This window comes from Acinonyx jubatus, chromosome B1, assembly GCF_027475565.1.
Source record: "Acinonyx jubatus isolate Ajub_Pintada_27869175 chromosome B1, VMU_Ajub_asm_v1.0, whole genome shotgun sequence".
In the NCBI taxonomy this organism is placed as follows: Eukaryota; Metazoa; Chordata; class Mammalia; order Carnivora; family Felidae; genus Acinonyx; species Acinonyx jubatus.
In genome coordinates this window covers 182,726,013-182,751,321 of record NC_069382.1, presented here as the reverse complement: position 1 = coordinate 182,751,321, position 25,309 = coordinate 182,726,013, and the positions used below count along the sequence as shown (strand labels likewise).

At 39.1% G+C, this 25,309-nt stretch overlaps 1 protein-coding gene across 6 annotated transcripts in view; it reads right to left on the bottom strand.

The window, feature by feature from the left end:
- Window positions 1-5,747: 5,747 nt before the first annotated feature.
- The window catches only part of PPARGC1A (PPARG coactivator 1 alpha), a 647,743-nt gene continuing 628,181 nt past the window's right edge, over window positions 5,748-25,309 (bottom strand). For all 6 annotated transcript variants that reach the window (XM_027047192.2, XM_027047060.2, XM_053217509.1 and 3 more), the window contains 3 exons: window positions 16,380-16,501; window positions 15,895-16,046; window positions 5,748-9,818 (listed from right to left, as the gene is read on the bottom strand). In XM_027047192.2, coding sequence (XP_026902993.1) covers window positions 9,715-9,818; window positions 15,895-16,046; window positions 16,380-16,501 — 378 coding nt within the window. In that variant the 3' untranslated portion in view covers window positions 5,748-9,714. The remainder of the gene's footprint in view (window positions 9,819-15,894; window positions 16,047-16,379; window positions 16,502-25,309) is intronic.

Below are 25,309 nucleotides of genomic sequence, written 5' to 3'. Positions count from 1 at the left end.
ACTGGGACTGTATCTAGTGATTGATTTCCATGGTAATCCTCAGACCCAACTGTAGAAAGGTTAGCTCTGTAGAGACAAATCCAGATGAATATATCTGAGAAATTTTGAGGAGGCCCTCTGCCACGAACAGCTGATAGTCAAGATAACAATGACCATGACCACAGGAATGAGGAAGCATCCGGTTAAAGGGTAACTTGTCAATATGCCTATTGTTTCTTATACATCCCAGCCTAAACCAGAAACTTTTAAATAGTGTTTGTAAAATCATAAAGAGCTCTAAAATAATTGGTTTTGTTATTGAATGCCTAAGTGGTAATAGTGTGCCAACTTAAACCTCCAAATCCATTTTAATGTAGGGAGGAAGTCTACTTTTTTTCCTTTTAAGTTGGCTACCAGTCCTTTTAAATCAGGTTGTGTACTATGGTGTCACAGCCCTGTGTTAGTTTTGTCCATTAAGTATGAGGATCTCTGACCTTAACCTTCACAGAAATTTGTTACACAGTAATAGATATTCCAGAAAACACACACACACACACACACACAAAGGGTCCTGGCAAGAGGGTCCTGCTGTTGCTATTAGTAAACAGACATTTTATTTTTCTTTTACTATATTTCCAGCTAGAATGTAGGGTAGGGTCCCTATCTAATTCTCCTTTTGCTCTTAGAACCTCATGTGGATTCTGGCCAATTCGAAGAGTTTGATGAATGGATGCAATATGTGCTAAATTTGGCTTCAACCAGATGGTAACAACAGCCCTACCCCAACTTTTCAATGACCTCCAATGCAAAATATTTTCTTCTGGGCATTTAGATTTTATTTGTCGAGGCATTGTATGTAGTAAGATGGTCAATGAAGTAAGTTTTGGGGTGAACTGGACTTTGCTCAGATCTTGGCAGTCCCTTAACTTCTTTACATCGCCCTTTCCCCATGTATGTGATGGGAACAGTTGTATATCTACTTCATTCTTCAGTTTGGAGGACCAATTAAGAAAATTCGCATAAAGAGCTAAGCAAAGTGACGAGGAGATAATAATCTTATAATAAATGTTAGCTGATCATATTATGGTCATCATCATCTTCATGCTTTAATCACCCCTGAGTCTACTGGACTTTCAAATGGAGGATGGCTTTTCCTATTGGTCTTCTCACTGCAACAGGAAGATTTGTCTAATTTAAAATGAAGATGTTAGGGGAAACTGGCCAGATTAAGTACCACCATCACAGCCGAAGTGGAATTACTGTGAAACAAGGAAAGCAGATGCGTTGCTGAGAGCCGATTCTAAGAAAGGAAGTCTCCAGGTTGATCCAGTTTCCAAATGGAGTTGATGAGGCTAAGTTTTTGAGAGTGTGAAAAAATGAAATAATATTTGTAAATCACCCCAATGCCAGAGTTTAAATGTCTCCACAGTGTCTAACAGATAAGACTTTTTGAAGGGGTTCAACGTTCACCTTCAAAATGCTGAAAGTCTGAGAAGGTTCCTTGTCTCAGATGGCTATGGGAGGGTAAAACTGAATAAATCAGAAGAAAAAAGGGGATCTTCCTCAATGAATTATTGGGATGTGAAAAGCATTGTTTACTGCATGCACATAGGGGCATCTTTTTATCCTTCCACAAAATTAAAGGTGAAAATTTCCATCCAAAAACCTGGCTATGGAAATCCCTAAAAGCCTTCCACCAATCCAGTAGCTGAGGCAATAGGCAGGATTTCAATCAACTCCTCAGAACAACATCAGGTCAGTGAAGGCCAACTGCTGTGTAGCTGACACACAGCCACGCACACACATGGAACAAGCATTGTCAAGTCCATTATCTTCTTCACAACTCTACTGCCTCAGCTGTACAATTGCCTCTTTTGTTTATAGAATCCCATGGAATGAGTTGGCATGAAAAGCAAATAAGAAACCATGAGGAATCTTTGCCCAAACCTTGTTTTGTACCCAAAGTTCCAATGTGTTTGGTTAACCTTCTATTTATTTCTTGTCTTTTCACCAGCTGACCTTTCTAGTCTTCGTCTTTGCCATGGCAGAAGGTGGCTCAGTGAGACTCTCGTACCATGTGACAAAGAAACTCTTATGGGCTCTCTATGAATTGTTTCATTCATCAGGTGCATTCACTGGTGCTCCTTTGTATGGCCACCAAACCTGCCATTAAAAATTGGAAAATGTCATTTTCCAATACACAGGTACTTCTAATCTTCAGACACTGAGGCAAACAGTGGGCAGTGACCGCCAGTTTTTACGTTTCCTCCAGTTATTTTCCTGTTGGATGGTCTGAACGGCAGTTTGGATTGCTGACCCTGGGAAAGGTACCTTATTGAATAGGGATCAGGATGTTTTTCCCATGTAGCCAGATAACTGGAGGAAAATTAGGCCACACGTTGAACTTGATCATTAAGTTACGTGACATGAAAGTAATATGGTGACATCACATACTGTGTGGCCAGTTTACTAACTTAAGCTGCTCTAGGAAGTAATTGATCCTTATTCCCTGATAGGGTACACATATTCCTGCCAACAAATAGTAAAATGCTCATGGGCGGGGCAATATCTCTATGCATTATGAAACACTAATCACTTTATTAAAGGATATAGCAATCAAGCTGAAAATGGTCTAAATGGTTAAACCAGGAACAAGCATGGTCTCACTGTCCTTCAAGTCTTTCAGCGCACTGAGAATCTCAGTAGGAATAGGCAAGAGGCCTAGTTGGAAGTGAAGTGAGAGAGCAATGGTATGAATGAAGACAGGACGTGATTTTCAACAACACAGAAGTCAATCAAAGGAAAGTACCGGTGAATTCCCTTAAATGACCTGCTGGAGGGTATTGTGCGGTAACTATATTACTATAGCTACTTTTTCCCCCCATCAATTAGTATTGTTAGAGAGAAGCTTGACTATGGAGTTCCTAACAGCAGCAAAAATAAATTCCCTCCAATTAAGTAGTCTAATAAGCTATTTAGGATTTTACCACTTAACATTCTTTCCTTCCCATTTAATTTCGGCTTTCACTTGGATGTCATCTTGTTGAAAATCCATCACAGAAAACTATGTGGGGAGAAAAGATAATGTTGCTAAGTGCCCCTGATGTTCAAAAACGAGCGGAAGCACAATATTTTTTCTAAATCACCCCAGGATTTTTCCTAATAATTCAGCATCTTCCTCCTAGAAATTAATATATGAAAATATATGAAAATGGTCAATATGCAGATTCAAATATCACACCAGCTACTTGTCTTCAGTAAGTGCTATATGCATAAATTTGGAACAATATAATATTCTAAGGTTCCTTGATTATAATAATGCCTTGGTGTGCATATGTGCATGTATAATTATGCTCATTTAATTTAATCATGAAAATATTATAAGATCATTTGGTTTTCTCCTCTAAAAGTTCTCTCACTTTTTTCAATTAATTAATTCCACTTTGCCCCTGCTAGAAGTCAGCTGACGGTAAGTAATGGTTTTTGAGCTAACAGGAATATGGCCACATTTCTAGGGAATTATGGGTAGAAAAGAGGCATATGGGAAGGTGATGGCCTCTTTAGCATACATCCCAGTCATGGAATGATGATAAGCTTTCCAGTGGAACCTGATCCTAGAAATACTCGCATTTTATGATCATTTCTTCCCGCAAGTTTCCAGTGTCCCCCAAATGCTGAGAATTTGCCCAGGAGCAGTCACCTGATTACAACAGAAGAGTCAGCTCATGTGACCCTCACATTCCACATGCTTGACTGGAGTGGAACTTTGGGGACTTTGCAGAATTACTAGAATCATGTGGGATATATTGAAAGGAACGAGGAGGTGGAGGACATTGAACTTAACCGTGCATTAGAATAGATAATGCCTCTGTAAGTAGAATGAAACAGACCATTCTGAAAGGGAAGAAACGTGGCATAAAGGCCATCTCATACTATCCTTCCCCCATCAAGACATCTTGTTTCCGTTCTCGCCGAAAAACTGTGTCTCTTCTCCCCAATGTGTTAACAGAGACCAATGAAAAGAAATAGGCTGCTTTGTGCCCATCAATAGAATCTATATAGCATCTTTTCCCCCAGGGATTAATTCAGCTTTTGATTAAATCTTTCTGAGATTTAAATCATGATGTTACAAACCTCCAAGGAACTCCTCTATGAGCTGTGACCTTCTTTATTACTCTCTGCTGTTTGATAAAGTACGAAGATTGATTTATAATGGCGTATAATGTGTTTGAAAACAAGGAATGGCAACAGGAATTGCAAAATACGAGATTAATACAAAGTAAATATTGCGAAAAGGATGCTTTGGTTAAAATATTCTGTAATTAATGCTGAGTTACAACTGTGTAGCTCGTAACACTAGTGTCAAATGAGTATACTAATGTTGGGGTTGTAAATTATATCCAATGATTAGCTAAATAATCCTACAACGGAGAGAAAACCGGCAATGCTGAAAAAGAATTTTGAATATCACATTGTACAGTTTAGGCAGATTTCGTTTAGAGAACTTCTGCATTGAGACAAGCTCCCCTTAAGTAAGCCATTCATATTCAGCGCTCATTTCTTTTTATCAGCCTAATTTTGGTCCCAATAATTGTTTTTGCCATTCGTGTCATCAAGGATGGGAGTGATTTAATGTTTTGAGGACAACATGAAAAAGAAATCTTTTGTTTTGAAGCAGAACATCCTCATATCAGACCAGCGGCTACTACTGCTGCTTCTGCAAATTCCCTCTTTACTCTCCACAGGTTTTGAAGGGTAAAAAGTTAAACTTTAAACCCTTTAAGAGAAATACTTGCATTATTCTAATGTCCTTGCTGGGTCCAGCCAGAAGATTGAAAATGTCGTATACAATTTAAGCATCAACCGAGACGGGTCAGAATCTGAGGGTGATCTACCGAATCTCCAGGAGTGCTTCATGCCCGCGGTTGTCGATGAGGATGGTATTTGGGTTAGATAATGGCAATTTTTATTTTCTATTTTGCTAATGTGACTGCCAAATCTTAGAGTGGCATAAAATAGAAATAATGGGCAGCGCTTCTTGTGTTATTCGGCAGGTTCCAATGTACTGTTTCCAAGAATTACACACACTTTTTTGCTCTAGGAGACGGAGGGGGGCGAGGGCTGGGATATATTTAGCCACCTTCCCCCCAGTGCCCCAATGTTTAGGGTGGGTCTTGCAATGCAGGTGGCTGGGACCGGGGACGACCATCTGAAATCAGGAGAGGACAGAGCCCTAATAAGTGTGCCCTCTGTCATCTCTGTCATCAGGACTACCAGTCACCTGCGAGGCACAGCGGACAGACATCCTGACGGCAAGCTGTGTCAGCGGCTATCGGCTCGTCCCATAATTAACCTGATGACTTACATATGATGGGGGCTGTGTCCTGTTAACAAGTCTTCGAAACGTGTTCAGTCCGTCCACGGAATTGCTTCCTAAGCTGAATATTCAGCAGGTTTCTCACTAGGGGCAATGGCTTGTACTCAGGAAGACACAATTTCTGTACAAAAACAGAGGCAATCCATTTCATAAAGTCTCACGTCACTGCTCGTGATAGAAAGCACTTCTGCCTCTGCCATTTGAAAGAAGAGAAGGTAAAACACAGAAGGTCTACGTTACCTTACAGCTGAAATCCATCCATGAATATGGAAAAGCGGGGATAAAGGGAGGGAGATCCAGAGAGGAAATAGAATAATAATAAGCGAGTAATGGGTACCGATCTGAGAAACATGCCAGGAGTTTGGTTATAATAAATAAGAAAAGCAGAAGGAGATTTGAAACATTCGTTTCCCTTTATTAGCTCAGTGAGGCTGATGTGTACTGCACATTTAAAAAAAATCACAGGAATTTTCATACAATGAATAAAACCACAACAATACATGTAGAATCGGCAGGTGGAAAAAAGAAAAAAAAAAAAAGAAAGAAAAAAAAAAAAAAAGCCCGGCAAGGGCTGAACTAATCGCTCACTTACCCTCTTCAGCATAGTTCAACCAACAGTGTTACACTTTCACCTACAAATCTTAAAGTAGCGCCATCAAATCAGCAGTTCACATTATTGAAAATGTCTGTCACATAGGTACAAATTTAGAATCATCACATTATATTACATGGCTATTCTAGGTCATCTATAGATCAGGTCTTAGACTACAGTGATTGAAGTTCTCGTTACAGCCATCGAAAAAGGACACATAATCATTACCTACTGTAAGCTCACATCTAAAGGCATGAAAAGGTTTCCTTTTTTCAACTGACCCAACCACACACCCCAATAGTGCAAAGTTCCCTCTCTGCTGCTTTGAATGTTGACAGCCCAACCGCGTTGTTCTCGGAGTCGTTTAGCAAAAATTGATTTGGTTGCACTGGAAGAATTATTCTGCTACATCTCTTTAAAAAAAAAAAAAAAGGAAGAAAAAAAAAGCCCACATCTCTAAAGCACCGGTTCGGTTCCCAAAACTGTAGATGTGGTACTTACCACAGCAAGAAGGCAATGGCCCGCGGTCATCTAAAAATCCTACAGATCTATGCTGAAATTTGCCTCCAGTGATGATGGTGTGCATGTGTTCATTGGAAAGATTCTCTCCAAAAAAAAATTACAAATAAAAGTAAGAGGAACACAGTTTACATTTTGATGGCCTACCCACAGGGTCTGCATAAGATACAAAAAGCTCTACTCGGACGGTTTAGTGATTCTCTTTTTTGCACTAATTTTAGATGCAATTTGAAGTCCGTGGAGGAAAACTATCTTCATGGTAACAATATTTGTCAGGCCAGAGTGGGGATAAATTAAGCCTCAACGTGAAATCTGTAGTGTTGTCTTTTTGAAAAGTAAGAAAAGAAACCAAGTATTTGACTCATGTCAACAATCCAGGGCAAAAAGGAGAATGTATTTAAAATTGGATCACAAAAATTTAAAGGCAAAATAGAGAACGCATCTGGTCCTTGAACACATAATATGATTTACTAAATATTGATTTCTTAAAAATAATTTATTGCTCTTAATAGTCTTTTTTTTATTATTATTATTCTACAACAGAAGATACTCAAAATTCCGAAAGAAAGACTGTAAACTTTAGTTTGGCGTTCACACAGAGTTAAAATATCTGCATTTAACCTACAGAACAACAAGAATTAGGCAGATTAAAGATGTGTTACTGCCGTAACGCAGAACCTGTGAACAAGTTCTTTGATTTCATATTTTTTTTTTATTGCTTTCTATCTACTTAGAAATAAGAAGCCAAAAAATCAAGCAAGCATCCGACAGGACAGACAGTGGATTCACTCAGAACACAATATGCTGGTGATAAATGAATACAGCTATCAAAATTAGCTGCATTGGCCTGGGGGTGAAATCCGTTCTCTAAGATTGTGTTGGGCGAGAGAAAGGAAAAGAACGATTAAGTAGTAGGTGTATCACATCTTCCAGAAAAGTCATGTCGGCCAAACTGTAATCGAATCTCAATTTAGAAACTTGAATACACACTCCAAACTTTCCTGACTTCCTTTCCAGGGGCTCCGCACTCAGATGAAATCCTGATGCTCAAAATGGAGGTTTTTCTGAAGTTTTTATTGAATTTAGCAGAAGCAATGTCATCAAGAACAACATCATGGTCACGTGAGAGGCCAAGCTAGTGCAAGTAGAAACACCGCTTCTGCAAAAGCTGAATTTTCCAAATGAAACATTTCAACTGCAACCTGACAGTCGCCATGCATCCTAGGTAGAAAATTTCCACTGGCTTTATTATTTTCATCCCCTCATAATTTATAATAAATAGGCTATCTGCAACTGATAAATATGTCTCTTTAGTAAACAAAGGAATGAAACATCAGTATTTATACAGGATGTGTAACTGTAAAAAATACAGATAAATACCATCATCATACTCTGCCAAGGGAAAGAGATACTGGCTTCAAGAATAGTCTTCAGACACACATTAATTATTGTAAAAATCATACTGTAATTATTACCTCAGCATTTTGTATCAAATTAAAATCACAAAAATTAAAACGAAACAGCATTTTAAAAAGATTTCTGACCTCTAGTTTCAAAACTACTGTTGATAGAGAAAATAAAAACATTTCTTAATGGTTACCCATTGAGAGACTTTACATAAAATCATGATATCTCCTAGAAAAATTTTAGATGAGAAAATTTCATTCCCCTAACAAATCCAGTGTATAAAACTTCAAAGGAAAACAAGCAACAAGAAAATGTGGAAAAATATCGCGTAAGTGGTTAATACCTTTAGGGGGGGCTGGGTATTTCTTGACAAGATGCTCAGATTGACGCTCACGTAAGAAGGGATGGATGTGCGTAAAGCATCATTTTGTTGTTGCACTTGACGGACACACACACTGTCTTTTTTGTTTTTTACAATCAAATATATATAAGCAGTAAGTTCAGCTTCTAAATATGTTAGTGTACAATAATTGTATCACCTCATAATTACATTTGAATATTCTTGATTAAGAAAAATTTAGCAGTTTTGAAAAGAAGGCTGCATTTACAGTGCATAGCTGTAACAAAAAAGAACATCGTTGTATAGTATGCACACAAAATAAAAATACTCCATTTAACATCTGTAAATACTTCACTACATCAGAGAATGTAGCAATGACACTATCTGAACACATACCAGAGAGTTCTACCCAACTCTCCTCAGTAATGTAACACCGTGCCCGCTCCTCAGAAAGAACCACTGAATAAGCCGCGCGCTCGACCATTTACAAGGCTTTTGAAATTTGCAGTGGAAGATCAACATGTGGGACATTTACATGGGTGTCAGGATAGAGGATGAACTACAGAAACTTCAAAATGTTAGGAAAGTTTAGCATTCTGGCGCCCGCAGTATCCTCTCCCACCCAGACTCCATGGCAGAAGGAAAAAGAGAAGAAAAAGAAAGAGAGGGAGAAAGGAGGAGGGAGAGAGGAAAGACAGGGGGAGGGGGCGGGGAGAGAGAGAGAGAGAGAGAGAGAGAGAGAGAGAGAGAGAGAAAGGATATTATTTCTACCGAAACTGTGGTTTCTTCGGGATTGTCAGATAACCATTACATTACGAGAGAAAGCTTGCTTCAAGTTGATTTTGCACTTTCTTAAAAAACAGAGTACGGAGGTTGAGGCCCAGACATCGGTGGCTGTCATTTTAGGGTGGTCTGTGGTCGGTTGGTTAGTTTGCTTTCCTTTTGAATTTATGCATTTTTTTTTTTCTTTTTGAATAGAGTATGAACATTTTGAAGTTCTAGGTTTTACGTGCGTCTTCATGGAACTGCTGCCATTTGAAGCGATTCGCCCGGGCACACTCTGGTCACGTGCCCCCAGTCCCCACCTGTACACACAGACTTCCCCCACACCAGCCGTGCGCATGCGCGCACACCCACGCCCATACACCCGCACCCGCGCACACACCCGCGCGCGCAAACACACACACACACACACACACACACACACACACACTCCGTCACCAAGAGACTCCAGGGAAAGCAAAGCTGACACCCATGAATAAACGTGCTTACTGGATATCCTTCCTGTCTCTTGCCTCTTCAGCAGCTGTGTTCATGTAAACCATTGTTGTTGTTGTTGTTGTTGTTGTTGTTGTATTGTTGTTGTTTTGTTTTGTTTTTATACAGAGAGTGTAAAGTAGGAGAAATTCCTAAGTATGACTTGCAATAGTCAGTTAGGGAAGGACGCGCTGTCCCGTGAGGTATTCACCGTCCCTCTGTCATCTTTAGCCAGGGAACATGTTACCTGCGCAAGCTTCTCTGAGCTTCTTTCAGTAAACTATCAAAATCCAGAGAGTCATACTTGCTCTTGGTGGAAGCAGGGTCAAAGTCATCTGAGTTTGAATCTGCAAGAAACCCAAGCTAGGTTAGAGACACCCTTTGCCAAGTGTCATTAACTCAATCATCCAATTCAAGATTACCTGATTCAAACACAACTTGTCCAGTTAAAAAAAATATACCCAACTTTTGTCGGTATATCTATATCTATATCTATATCTAGATAGATATATTGCCATAAATATCAATATTGATATTAATTGATATAAATATAATTGACATCAACATCAATATTGATGTAAATTTATATAAGTACATATTTGCAGAGGGTATATACACCCAATATTTTATCGGCATACTATTGACACATATATATAATTTACATAATAATTTATGAATGATATATCAGTATACTTATACTTTATTGGCATGCTATTGATACATATATATAATTCACATAATTTATGAATAATATATCAGTATACTTATGAATGTATATATATATAATTATACATAATACATAAAAATAAGTATTTAAAATACACATATATTTGCAGAGGGTAAGGGGTGGGAAGCATTCAAAACACTCATTTATTGACTCATTTTAGTCTTAAACAATCCTAGGAGATAACCAGAACAAACTTAGTATTTCTATTCAATGGCAACATATTCAATCAATATACTTTAAAAAAAACCATGTCCGGCCCCCTTTCTGGCATGTTAAACGACTTACCCAAGGTTCCTCGACAACTTAGGTGGACAGGTAAGAGTAGAAGCTGGAATTAATTTCCCTATCCAATAGGATGGATTTCACAAAGCATAAAAGCCAGGAGAGTGGGCAGGAGGGAGAATCATTAGAATTTCACCCATTCGCCACCTGACTGCTCCCCTTTGAGGCAGGAGGGACATATGATCCATTGATCTATTCCAGTACCTTGGGGAAACCCCAGCAATAGTGGCACAAATTATGCCCACATGAGAAGGTTCAGGGAAACACTTCAGGTCCAGAGAAGGTAAAGTCAACCTCTTTACCCAAGAATACGAGAGGAAAAATTCACAGGTAAGAATAAAACCACGGTCTTCTTTGAATTCCTACACTAGTCCAAGTCAGCTTTTGTGAAGAGTTCCACACACTTCACATAGCCCTTAACAAAACTGTCATGTTCCAGCAGCAATGGGTGTGAAATGAAATTCTGATTCTAAATATTTCTGATTTTCCTCCACTGACATTTATAAAAAAGTCAGATATTTCTTGCCGGTCTTGCAAATGAGGAAAAGGTATCTTGGAGACAGAATAGGAAGCCTCTTCTTGCAAATGAACTCATTCATTTGAAAGCACTTATTTGCAGGGAAAACAAGACCTCTCTGGGAAACATTAACAATCCTACTAAAATATGAACCCTTGTATGTTTTATCCAGAATAAGTTACAAAATAGAAATGTCCAAAGTGACAGAGAGTGTAAGAGTAGATAATGTGGAGGCATACTCATTGACCTCACAAGCTGTTCTGCTGAAAAGGTTGCAATCCCTCAAGCTCTCCAGTACCAGGCTGATTTCCCCTCCTCGCTTCGAGCTCCTTTAACCATCTCAGACTTAAAGGCAAGGAAATTCCTTCACTTTTGTTTTTCCTTTCACTCTTACCATCCCTTGTATTTACTGACGTTTTGTCAATCCAGTTTTTCCAGGTAAGAACAGCAATGGCAGTCGGCCGGACATAAAAGAAAGGGGAAAAAATCGCTCCTCACTAAAATTTCCAGGAGTCAATTCTTAAATCACACTGGCTCCCACCCTTCTCTTCATAGCCTGATGAGCAGTTGGCTCGTATCACTAAAGCCTCACGACCAGCGGTTGTTCCAATCAAAGTCTTTCTTGTAGACACACACACACACACACACACACACACACACACACACAAAGTCCTGCTCGTGGCTTGACATTAACTTGAAATCAGAATTCCACTTGCATTACAAATAAAGTTAGACGAGCTCCCTGATGGCCGGACTCTGTGGCATTAAGGTCATCACTGAAACATCAAGAGCACACATACATATCTTTCCTGAAGGAAATTCTGAGAAGACTTAAAATATCTTAACTTTGGGTCACTCTACATCAAACCCAGAGTTTCAGGGTTTCCATATTTTCGTTAGCAAAAGATGCTTCAAAACCGTGGCTCTCAAGAGTTTCTTCACTATGAAACGTGCTGGCTGGTATTCACATAGATGGAATCACTTATACGGGCATACTATGTCACACTACGGGCATCTGCAAACTCTTTGTCGTCGCATGAATACAGAACGTGGTTACGTACAATTCCTGAGAAAATAACATGGACAACACCTCTTTCTTGCCACTAAAGAAGGATGTCGCAACACAACTAAGACATAATAAAAGTTTTACGGGAATAACCCCAAAGCCATTCTAGTTATTAAAAATAAATAAGTTGTTACAAATAATGATACCGTATAAATAGAACACATCATGTTACAACGGTATTCCTACCGCCTAGAAAATTTTTGGCACAAAGGAGGTACTAAAATGAATATTTTTTGAATGAATGTATTAATCTTGAATGCCAGCATACTAAAAAAAAAAAAGTGGTTGAAAATATTTGTGTTGGGATCTTGGGATGATGTACCAATTAATGCCAAGGGTATATATAAAGTTATGGATATATTCAAGATGCTGATAATGTAATACATTTTTTGAGTTAATAATTTGTGATGGATATGTTATTTATTTTACTTTTCTTAGTATAAGTTTTATGCGATAACTAATTCCTGATGAGCAAATTATTATATTCCTTTTTATACCTTTTTTTAATGTTTATTTTTGAGAGAGACAGAGACAGCGTGCGAGCAGGGCAGGGGCAGAAAGAGAGGGAGACACAGAATCTGAAGCAGGCTCCGAGCTGTCAACACAGAGCCCGATGCAGAGCTCAAACTCACGAACAGGGAGCTAGGGACCTGAGCCGTAGTCAGGTGCTCGACCAACTGAGCCACCTGGGCACCCCAAATTATTATATTCTTAATACTGACCCATCCTTCTCTTCTGGTCCTACAGTCCTAATTTAATTTCTATCTTTCCTCTTCAAGATTTTTCATCGAGGTCTTTCAGAAAGATCCATCTGTTTACAAGACAGTAAACAGACAGACTCACAGATTACAGATTCATGGAAACCAGGCCTAAATCCTGGCTTGACCTCGGTAACTTTGATTGTCCCTTTAAACTCTTGAGTCTCACTTATAAAAGTGGCTCATGATATTAACTTGGAATCATTACACTGTGCACTAATAGCATTGTGGTAATCACTAGGTGGCCTCCATAGCAGAGGGATAGGATGTGTGAGCTAACTTGGCTTGGGGAGCAAATAAAAACAGAAAAAAAACTGGTTAAATCTACCTAAAATGATAGGTCACTTTACTCCTGGTAAAATTAATCTATATCACATCATTTTCACTAACTCTGGACACACATATGAGCTCCCGATCCCTCCAAGTGCCCAGTCTGGTCTCATGTTCACCAAATTCACCGGACGTTCCCTGAAGCATTGCACCGAACATCTTCAGGGGACAAAAACAAAACACATATGAATGTCATTCAGTTCCAAAGCTGACCCCTGACGCTGACGCTTTCATTTTAAAATAACTTAAAATTTCAGAGGCGCCTGGGTGGCTCAGTCGGCTAAACGACCCACTTCAGCTCAGGTCATGATCTCGCGGTCAGTGGGTTTGAGCCCCGAGTCAGGCTCTGCGCTGACAGCTTGCAGCCTAGAGCCTGGTTCAGATTCTGTGTCTCCCTCTATGCCCCTCCCCCACTCACACTCTGTCTCTGTCTCTCTCTCTCTCTCTCTTTCAAAAATAAACATTAAAAAAATAAAATAACTGGTATTTCTAACTTCTCATGACCATCATTTATAATCACAATCATAGCTTCTATTTATTGAGCACCTACTTTCTACCAGACACCGTGCTAACAGCTTCACACAGACACTGTGCTAACAGCTTCACAAACATTTATTTAATCTCTGCAACAACATTATGGAGTGGTTTACAAATGAAGGACTGGAAGCAGAGGAAGTGTAATTGTTTGTTCAAGGTCAGAATTTAAGTCAGGTTTCAAAACCAGGTCTGCAAGATTCCAAAGCCAGGGGTCTTTCCACTACAGAGCAACTACGCTCCAATCGACTACCCTTCGTGAAATTGTAGGGCTTGAGTGAATTGGAAAAAGCCATGCTGCTACAATACACATCAAACCTACTTTTCACACAATACAGAGCCAGCTTAGCGACGGCAAAGTTTCTATTGCTGCTGGCTAGACAGAGAGATAACAAGAGGGGAAACATTCTTCTTAGAAATATTTCAGGGAGGCTCCGGTTCAATTTGGAAATACCATCCAATCCTCCCTCTACCAGTGATGAATCGTGATTTAAAGGCCCCTCTAGGTAGCTTATTTTAAACTCTAGATGTTTTGAAAGACTGGAAACACCCTGGCCTTCATCACTGAAGAAAATAAGTCAAATCAACTTAAGACTTCAATCCGTCTTGACTGCTTTTATCAGCCAACATTTGAACAAATGACTTGCCACCTTTTATATTTTCATCCCTAGGCCTCTATCTCTCTGACAGTCAGCTGCCGCTCCCCTGCTTCATACTATCTATTTAGCCTGTGAAGTGAATTATAGCATATTCCCCCCCGAACAATGCACACCACCTATATCAATTACTTTAGGAAGACATCACTTCGGTGGAAGGGAGAAAAAAAATCCCCGTATTTGGTATTCATTTCTTTCTTTACACCAAGCCAAAGCAAGTGCAGACAGATACAGAGTAATGCTTCGGAAGAGGTTTCTATGTTAATTTTATGATTATTGTTACAAATTGATTTAAATAATTATGTCATATGCACAAGACATTTGCCATTTCCCTTCCTTCATTCCTTCATCTAAGAATTTAAAGGCTTACAATACACACATTAAATAGGGACGGACATGCAAAGGCACCAAATTAAAATGGAGAAGAAAATTAAGATGTCCATTTTGGCATTATTTATAATGCCAAAAAATTGACAATTAAATAAATGTTTAGCTGTAATGGAATGATTAAATATAATGGTACTCACCTAACACAATACAGTGCAACCATTCAAATAAGTTGATAAATTATTTTGAATCCCATGAATCACAGTGGAAAATGAACTTCTATAGTATTAACTGAGAAAAGTAGAATTTAAAGCTTTATAAATCTATATGAGGTGACCTCAACTGTAAGAAATTAGACATTCTGAGACAAAACACTGGACTGCAAATCACACAGCAGACCTTTAGGTGATGTGCTGATAGGTGATAGGACTATTTTTCTTAGTACTTTTTTATATTTCCCAAATGTTACCCCTTGAGTCTGTATAACTTTTGTAACAGGAAAAATGAATACTTAGAAATGCTTCAGTTTCCTTATCTGTCAAAGGGAGATGACAGTAACAATAGCCACCTTCTAAGATTGTTCTGTAGTAATTAAATAAGAAAATGCTTGCAGAGCCCCGGGCACAGTGCCTAGCATCTGGAAACACTAAAAACAGAACAGGGTTGTTGTTTTTTTTCCCTCTCCTTTTGTTTTAAAGAAAGTATAGTGTGATTTAGCATATGAAATTATATTTTCTCTTCTCAAGGTGTAATTTGTAGAATATGTCTTAACATTTTTAAGAGTTTGTAGGACAATAAGGAAAAAAGAACCAGACTTTTGCATATTCTGTTCCATGAACCAATGATGATAATGCTAAGGTTTATACAAAAGGAGTCGCACTGCAAACCTACACAATAAAGACACACACACACACACACACACACACACACACACACACACACACCATAAACGCTTGCTAACATACACATACGCAAATAGCCCAGACTTTCAGCATTTGGGAAGATACTACAAAGAACTCACTTCTGTCCTTTGTTTCCAAAACCTAAGCCCCTTGCTTCTGAGAATGGCCCAGATGATAAAAAATTAGAAATAAAATATGTATTCAAATATCCCCCCTAGCAAAATAAAATGATGGCCCAACCCAATATGCCTATGGTTTACATCTGCTTCCATTTTTGAGCCTTACATTATGGATTCCTCATTCCATGTACAATAAAATCCATACCTAGGTCTGCATAGTTAGACTTGAAAAATTGCTTGCGTCCACAAAAGTACAGCTCGAAGTCAGTTTCATTCGACCTGCGCAAAGTGTATCCGTTTTCAAGAGCAGCAAAAGCATCACAGGTATAACGGTAGGTAATGAAACCATAGCTGTCTCTGGAGCAGACAAAGAAGAGAGGATCAAAGCTGGTGAGGAAGGATTAACATATATGCCTGTAACCCTTCCTTACTTCGGGAGACTTCGCTGGTGCCAACGTCTCAACCGCTGCATCCATTTATCAGTGTGATTGTCCTGTCAAGCAGCTAAATACTTATTTCTGGGACAGGAAATCTCAACTAGAAAGATTAATAAATAGGGATAAAAGAAAATAAATAAGGTTCTGAACTCAACATGTCATCTGTCAAAGCATTCCCATCCTAGTAATCTTATGGCCATAATTTTTTACATATGTCAGCCTCTAAACAAGAAATAATCTTGAAGATTCTTACCCATCATCCCGCAGATTTACTGTGCACTCCTCAATTTCACCAAAAACTTCAAAACGGTCCCTCAGTTCCATCCGTGTTGTGTCAGGTCTGATTTTACCAACGTAAATCACACGGCGTTCTTCCTGGGGAAGGGGTGGGGGGGAGTAAGGAGAGACTTTTGCCAGTTCTGGAGATAGGAAGGAAGTTACATCTCTAGAAACATTCATACATGTATGCTCATGCGCACCAAGAACCCACGGAGCATGCCAGTGAAAGCAAAACATACACTAAAACTGAACGAGAGACAACACGTGACCCCAGTTTTCGTGTCCATTTCTCCAGTACTGCTCTTTCTCCCACGCACCCTACCCTGGATCTCACTCTTCTGCTTTTGCTCTCCAGCTCTGCTCTTCTCTCAAGTGAGCGTCTATGTATTACAAAAGAAATATGGGCAATGCAATCTTTTTATCTCTGGACAGCTGGAAGATACCGGTTAAATATTTTAACACCTGTGACTTGATTATTGATTATTCATCTTCCAAATTGGTAAGAAACTGACCTGGCTTGCAAAACTGTTTAATTTCTCATTTAACTCAGGATTCGAATAATGAGATGTACAAATTTAGACATCCCTCGAAACAACGATTCTTAAACTCCAGTATAAATAAAAATTACCTGGGGTGCTTATTAAAAATGTAAATTATTGGGGTTTATCCTGGCTATATTAAAAAATTAGAAAATACGATTCAACAATCTTCATTTTTAATAAGCACACCCCAGTGATTCTGATGCAGGTGGTCCAAAGACAATAATATGAAAATACAGTCTTAAAATGTAGGCTATTTTAAGCCATGGGTCTCTGCAGAATAAGAGCTATAAAAGAAGCTATAAATTTCACTTTAGCAATGAATCTTATTTTAGGAACAGACTAGAAGGGTGTGGCCTAATTTTCAGAAGTGGAGTCAATATCATCATAATCTGAAAGCCATCAGCAATTTATAGCCTACAAAATATGGGAATAATATCTGACAGCCCAGGGATGGACTCCTTTTTCAGGAAACAGTAAAAAACACTTCTCAGTGTAAGAAGCAATCCTGTATTTGTCGTTCCAGGAAGACAAGGCCAAAGGTGATGATGTCCCTCAAAACCAAGGCAAGGTTTTTCGAGAACATAGGGCGTCAATGGAAAGAATGTGCTTACCAACTCGTCTCTATGCCTACTGAGAACAAACAAGAATGAAGTGAACTTATAGGTTGCAAGCTTTAAGTTAGATGGGAGCCAAGATTAGGAAACACACAGGACTAAGGCATGGATTCAGCTTGCCGAAGAGTTTCCTCCAGATGTACTGAGGGTATCCTGTCTCGGATGAGGTACAAAGTAATCTGGGCTTATGGCAAAGAGATACTCTATGTTATTCCCTGCATGTCTTTCCTTTTCATATGCCCAGTATTTAGCAAAGGGCCTGGGAAAGAGTGAAAACTCAGTAAGCACTTGTGAAACGTAACTGAGCAATTTACAGACTAGAGTCTCCTAGGTGATCCGATCATCCGTTCATCATCTTCTTTTACCACAGGCAACACTCATATTTCTGTTTTGATAAGAGAAGTTCCTCAGAGACTCAGATGCAAATAGCCAACTGTCTGTCTGACATCTCGAGCTGGATGTCCCCTGAGCACTTCAAACTAGACCATTACCCAAACCCAGTGCTCCAGTTCCACCCTCTCCCCAGTAGGTCTCTCTCCAATGGTCTTAATGTCAGTGAAGTTAATGTCATCTAGCCAAGATTCAGGACAAAAACCTGAGCGCCTTCCTCAATTCTTCCCTTTTAGTCCCCTCTATACATCCAATCATTCATTGGCTCTGTTGATTTTACCTCCTAAATACCTGTCTGGTCTGTCTCTCTTACTCGATCTCCTCTAAACCGAGGTGCCAGCATCTCTTTGTGGACTAGCATAACAGTCTCTTAACTTGGATCCTGGGTCTATATTTATTCTCCTCCAATCTATTCTTTCACTTCAATCGGAATAATCTTTGCTAAGGGAACAGGAATCTGATCATGTCAATTATTGTCTAAAACATTTCAATAGCCTCACATAACTTTTAAGGAAAGACCTAAATCATTAACAGGACCCACGAGGCCTTGCGTGGTCTAGACTCGTCTCCCTCGTGGGTTTTCCCTCCTACTTCCCACTCATCCCTTTATTTTCTAGCCACCTTGAGCTACTCGGTCCCTAGTATATACTGTGCTCCTTTCCTTCCCCAAGGCCTTTGCACAAGCTGTTCCCTTGCTCCTTATAATAGCCTCCCCACACTGTCTCCTCCTCCTCTTCTCCGATATACACATACTGTCTAAAATTACACCGAACTCAACAATCATTTCCTTTCTGAGACTTGAGATGAGGTCAGGTTTCCTATCATTTGTTCTTATAGTACACTATTTCTCTTTCAGAGTTTGATGACCAATTGTAATTAAATAATTAATAATTAACTCGTTGTTTCATGTCTGTTTCCCCCTACAATCAGCATCTGTCCGATTGACAACTGTATGTTAAGGGTACTTGAAACCTAACAGAGTCTAAATGGATATTTGTTGAAAAAATCAATCAATCACCAGTCAGTTAATCAATTTCAACACTTACCCTTACACCCTTCATTGCATCAAAGAGGCTGAAGGGTAATCCTTACTCCCTGAGACTCTCTAAGAAAATGGAGAATGAAAGCCAGGTTTGATGCCTAGTCATAGGAAAGACCTTGCCAAGGTAGTTAAGCTGAGTGAATTGACAAAGGTTTCCATGATTTGTTTTTACAGGTTTAAGTGGAAGAAGTGTGGAGTAACTACATGGTTGCAGAGCTCTCACTCCTAAAAATCACTTCTGAAAATCCGAGGTGGGCCTCCACTGAAACACTCAGTAAAACACAATTCCCTTGACAACAGCTATCAGGCCTAAATGATTGACCGGGTGAAGTCCCACAAACAGAATGGACTGCCTGATTCACTTCCATGTAGATTGTATGTCTCAACTAAGGCTGTAATTGTGTTGTTCCAGACCACCCAGCACATCCTGGAAATCAATAAATACAAATGGACAGTGAGACTCATCCTGGGGCAGTGTTGTACACTGGAGTAAGGGACTCATAACACCACATTCCATTCTATTTACAGCCAGCTCTAGCCAAACAGCCAAATGTGATGGGATTGTTATCTAAACTTTCTGGCGCCTGCTTGCATGGGTGTTACTTTTTTTTTTTTTTAATAGGCCTTTTTTAGGAAGGTTACTACTGTATAAAGAAAAAGGAGGGGGAAAGGCAGAAGAGAGAGAAAGAAATTGAACCATCACAAAGAAATTGCTCAACTACCATTATGGGAATACACACAGCCTACGTATTCAAGGAAATTTGAAGTTAAAGCTAAAATCGACCATATGCACGTCCATATGCAAACATATTGGGACAGTCTCTGAATTGCTTCTTTATACAAAACTGTATGCAACAACGATCCCACAAAGAAGATAAACCAGAGGACCTTTTTGGATACTGATACATTCTGCAGTAAAAAGAAGACACAATCTAGATGGGAAAAAACAGAAACCCAAAGGGCTGGTGCACAATCACTTAAATTACCTATTTGTCTATCATCTCCTTTTATGAAACACAGGAATGGAACCACGTCTTGCTTCCTTACAAAGATCAGAGATTGAATACATGCTGAAATTCTCATTTTAGAAAATGATTAGAGTGCTTGGTTTTCCTAGTGCTAAAAATGAAACTAAAAGGCATCTGAAGGTCTAAAAGCAAAGACAAAAATCTTTCCAAGATTGGCCAAAATGTCTAGCAAAGAACCGATTATTTTTAACATGTTGCAGTTTTATTAGGCAGATGAATAGATCCCATATCTTTAAAAAACCTTAACATTTGCAGCCAATTTTTCAAGACATTAATTTCTAAACAGGAGATGAAAGGAAAAGAAATCAAAATGCTTAATAACATTTTCAACTTCTTAGAGGCTTGGAGGAACTCTAAACCTTTGGAAAAAGCTCTTGAAAAATGATTTTCGGACCAGTTTTCACTATTGAGGAGGATGGAACATTTATCAAATATCTTTTAGCTTCAATTTTCACAAAAGCTAGTTTGCTGATGGTGTGGATAACAAAATTGAAGATTTATATTGCATTAACAGGTATAGTAAATCATCATTATATCAAAATGCAGGGGGGGAAATACAGGGAAAAAAACTGACTGAAATTAACTGACTTTGCATGATCAAAATCTTTATCAAAAAGAGAATAGAGCCTCTCGGGTAGCTGGGGAAACATACAATGGCTGCAGTCAAATAATAAGCTAGTTTTGGTAAAAGGGGTTTGACTAAGAGAAAGGGAATTTAGCAGGGAGGTTAACATTTATTGAATTCTAATATATGCCAAGCACCGTGCTTGATGCTTCTTTATGGGTTATCTCCCTAAAATGCTTTGCAACGCCAGGTAACAACAAGGAACAGCCTGATAGAATTTAGATTTTGATTCTCAGAACTCTTAGCCTACATTTCCAAGTCAGGATAATGTAAAAATTTTTTCCTATGTTAAGGAAGCTGCATGTCAACTTCAGCCACAAAAGACTCATGTTCATTTCCAGATTAGCTACTAACCTGACTTCCTCAGAAATTTCAAAGATATTACAAATACTGTATGTAAGGTATATGGATAAAATCTATGCCCTCTAGGCTGAATGGTACAGTGAGGTCCTCCATCTAAAAGACAAGGTGAGGGGGTGGATGGCTGTGAAAAGGCACATATGGACAGAAAGAAATGCCAAACCTTGACAAAAGTCAAATTGTGTTTTTTCCCTCTCTTTCCCTTCATATTGATTATAGTAATACTCTTAGAGAAGAAACAAAACTACAGTACTCAGTTTTCCAAAGTTACTTGCAGCTAAGTACTACCCAGGAATATTCTTCTAAGCCTAAGTTTGGATCAGGATGAATAAATCCAGGATAGTCTACGTAAGAGCCAGTATGCAAGTAAACACACGGATAAGGCAGACAGCATGGAAACTGAGAGGATGTAGGACAGCTTTCAGTAAAACTGATAATTTCTAAATAGTGAGGTTCAACTCACAATAGAACATGTATTCTAACCTACATGAACTATCTCTTGAAAAAGGCTTGGATAGAAAACTATTTTCTCCAAAAATTCTAACTATGAGAAATTACACACACACACAATTTTTTTTCCCCCATTTGGAAGAAGCTGATAATTATCCGTGATGAAGCACTGTTCCTGACTCCTGGGCTGCATACTGACGAATGGAAGGGAGAAATGAAATGGCTTAGTCATTGCCCAGGCACATCTGGTTTGGGTTTCAAGCACTGAGCCGTATCATAATGTGTACATTTACCCTTTAAATGAACATCCCATTATCATGTTTTCTGGCAGAAAATTTTACCGACTGCAAATGAGTGGGACTTAGAACTCTACGAGAAATTAGGGCAGTGACAGTTTAGACATTAAGTGCCAAACTCTGGCTTGCAAAGTTCCGATTAACCTAAATTACTGCAAGGCTGAGAAAGACAGGGTGACGTGGTTCTTGAGAAAGAATTCAGGTGGAAAGTGGAGGAAAGGAACAATCAGAACAGTGGCAATGGTCAACCCCAATATAAGATTCTGTGTTAGTAACTACTGACTATTAGACCTCTCTTAACTCTCTGATTTGCTGCATCCAGGTTGGTCTGGATAAAGACTTTTAGACGCATAAGCAATGACAAGTTTATACAGACCTCCTGAACCGTCTCCTTACGGAACTCAAAATAAAAGCAATATAGATAGCAAGCCAAAGGCGGCAAAGACCGCTTTAATTTTGTAAAATATCAGTTATTCGATGATTTAACATTTTTTTCATTTCCTTTTTGGGCCTCTGCTTTGCTAGTCCTCTAATTATATGATTGATCTGAATTAATAGATAACCCAGGATTGCACCCTAGATATTCTAAACAAAATTTACTACTTATTCATTACGTCAAGGATTTCTCAAAAATATGAATGGAAATCACCTACCCAACCAAGTTAAGAGGACTGCCCTAGTTCTTTTAGCTGTTTCACGAATGACCTCTCAAGCCGATCCAGTCAAATGAGTCAAAGCTCATCACATGTATCTCTGTGCCCAAGTTCATTAAAATACATTTTGCAAATGCACTGTGGCACAAGAAAGTAAATCATCTTGATGAAGGAAAGCAATCAGAAAATCTTCCTATGGTAAACTCATTAAGAAATTCCACTATGCCTTCAAGATAGCCTTCACAATCTTTGTCATGTCTTACAGGACACTTTAGGGATCTCGCTTCCATCGAGCCCTCCAGCACCGATTCTGTTCCCCAGTGTTCTGGTTAAATGACTAGCAGTTTCTCAGCATACCTTGCTCTTGTCTAGGGACTTACTGTGACCTATAGCTTCTGCCTAGAACAGCAGTGCCCACTAAAAACATAATGCAGCCTATGCAAACTTAAATTTTCTAGGAGGCACATGTTAAAAAAGCAAAAAGAAACAGAAAATTTAATTTTAATAATGTATTTTGTTTAGCTCAATATGTCCAAAACAGGGGCGCCTGGGTGGCGCAGTCGGTTAAGCGTCCGACTTCAGCCAGGTCACGATCTCGCGGTCCGTGAGTTCGAGCCCCGCGTCAGGCTCTGGGCTGATGGCTCGGAGCCTGGAGCCTGTTTCCGATTCTGTGTCTCCCTCTCTCTCTGCCCCTCCCCCGTTCATGCTCTGCCTCTCTCTGTCCCAAAAATAAATAAAAAACGTTGAAAAAAAAATATGTCCAAAACATTATCATTTCAATTTGCCATTGATATGAAAAGTATTAATCAGGCATTTTACCCTCTTCTTTTGAACTAAATTTTCAACAGCCAATCACATTTATAGTGCATCTTAATTCAGTGTGGCGAGTGGCTGCCATATTGGAAAGCACAGGTGTAGAAAACCTTTGCCTTCCTTCTCTTTCGATTTCAGATCAATCTCACCCTCACCAGGAATGCCCTCCCTCATTCTCAGGTCTAGGTGTCCACCCATTTGCCACCAGTACCTTAGGTTACCTTCTGCCATAGCACTTAACATACCTTACTGCTCGTTTGCATACCTTTATCTGCCGGGAGAGTTGAAGCTCTCTGGATGTGTGGACCAGGTCTTACCTGATTGTATATCCTAAGCAACTAGCAAATGTTTATCACATAAAGGATCACGAGTTCTCGCTTATGTGAAGCAGAAACAGCATGTCATTGTCCAAGAGGGGGTGAATTTACGAGTTAGTCCCACATCTTTATATTCAGCTCTTATTATCTATAGTTCGCTGATTACAGAGTAAATAATCCCTATGTCTTAGTTTTTTTTTTTCAATCTCCTTTTCCAAAACAAAAACAAAAAAAATCTCAAAGCCAGATGTCTAGTTAATTTATAATGACTCAGTGTAAGCCAACTTGATATTTTTACTATATAAGCCATCTTTCAGAGATAACTGATAAAGACTGTCTTACTGAAAGAATTAACTAAAGAACTGGTCAACATTGGTGACATAAAGAGAAGGCAGAGGGTATCTGCTTTCAGTCTGGGGCTAGTGACCTCAAGGTTGCTTTTGGCACAGTCATAACTGTGGAATGTAGACCAGCCACACCAACTGATATTTTGGAAAGAGCCAAACTAATGAAAAGACCCCTCTCTCCTTTATGCACTCTCTTTAAGTATCTGGCACTAAATTATCTTCGGAAGGACAAAAAGAAACACATGCCATTTTGCTACATTTATCTGCACAGCTTTGGTTATAGTGGTGTGTTTTGCACAAACACATAATGAAACCATTAATCGTTCTCTTCACTGTGATACTTTTGGGAAGAAACATGAAGGATTTTACAAAATATGGATTTGCAAACACTGAAATAACTCTTTTCCTACATGCTTGTTCAACATGATTCTCTTTTGTAAAGATTAACTGTAATGTGCCATACCAAAAGGCTTTGTAAACTCTGGCATTATATAAATGTGAGTTATTATAATTATTGAACAGGCTATTAATTAAATACAGCAAAATTAGAAAAATTGAATTTTTAATTTTCATTAGTCTTCTTTAAGTGTTAATGAATGACACTCTGGCAGCTCTTAATATCACAGCTCATTTGAAAGTTGAGAAAAATGAGCAAAGGTGTTGTAATTTGCACAAGACTTTTGATTCAGTCTTAGGTAGCTTCAACGTTAAATGACAGCAAACACTCTAGACCTTTAGCCTAAGTATTCAATTACTTCTCCCTTCTTTTTCCTCGAGTGCCTGCTATTAACAAGCCTCTCAGTTAACCTTTTCCCTCTGGTTGATAACTGTTGGCCAGTGCTTGATTTTGACCCCATTCGTCAGTTCTTTTATGTAGTTTTTTCAAGATTTTGTTGATGGTTGTAGGTTTTCTTAAAGGTACAATATAAATCTCACCTTTACAGTTGAAAGTCATTTCCCTAAACCTTGGTTCCCTTATATGCAAGACCTGGGAACAGCTGATCTAACTGAAATGACTCTCAGGAACAACGAAGCACAGACAGGCAGCCACGGCGGACAAAAGCAATGCCATTTCTGATTGATTACTCAAGGCTCCCTGAAGCCCTGAGTTGGGAGAGACCCAAAGTTTCCCCGCGGGCTCAGTGGGAAGAGTTCCATAATTGATTAGGAATGTCTGCCATGGGCAAGACTGACAACTGGGGCCACTGGCTTTCATCTTCTAAGTTCTGGGTTGAAAAGCAATAGGAGGGAGCTGGGGTAAAATCTACCTACTTGCGAGCAGGTGCTGAGAAGTAGTGACCCGCAGAGAACCAACAAGTTCAACATAGCCTGGATCTTTACATCGAAGTGTCAGTGATGTCTGTATGTCAAGGAGATGCGATGCCTTGCAGTACGTGGTGACGAAATACATAATGGGTTACTGCAAA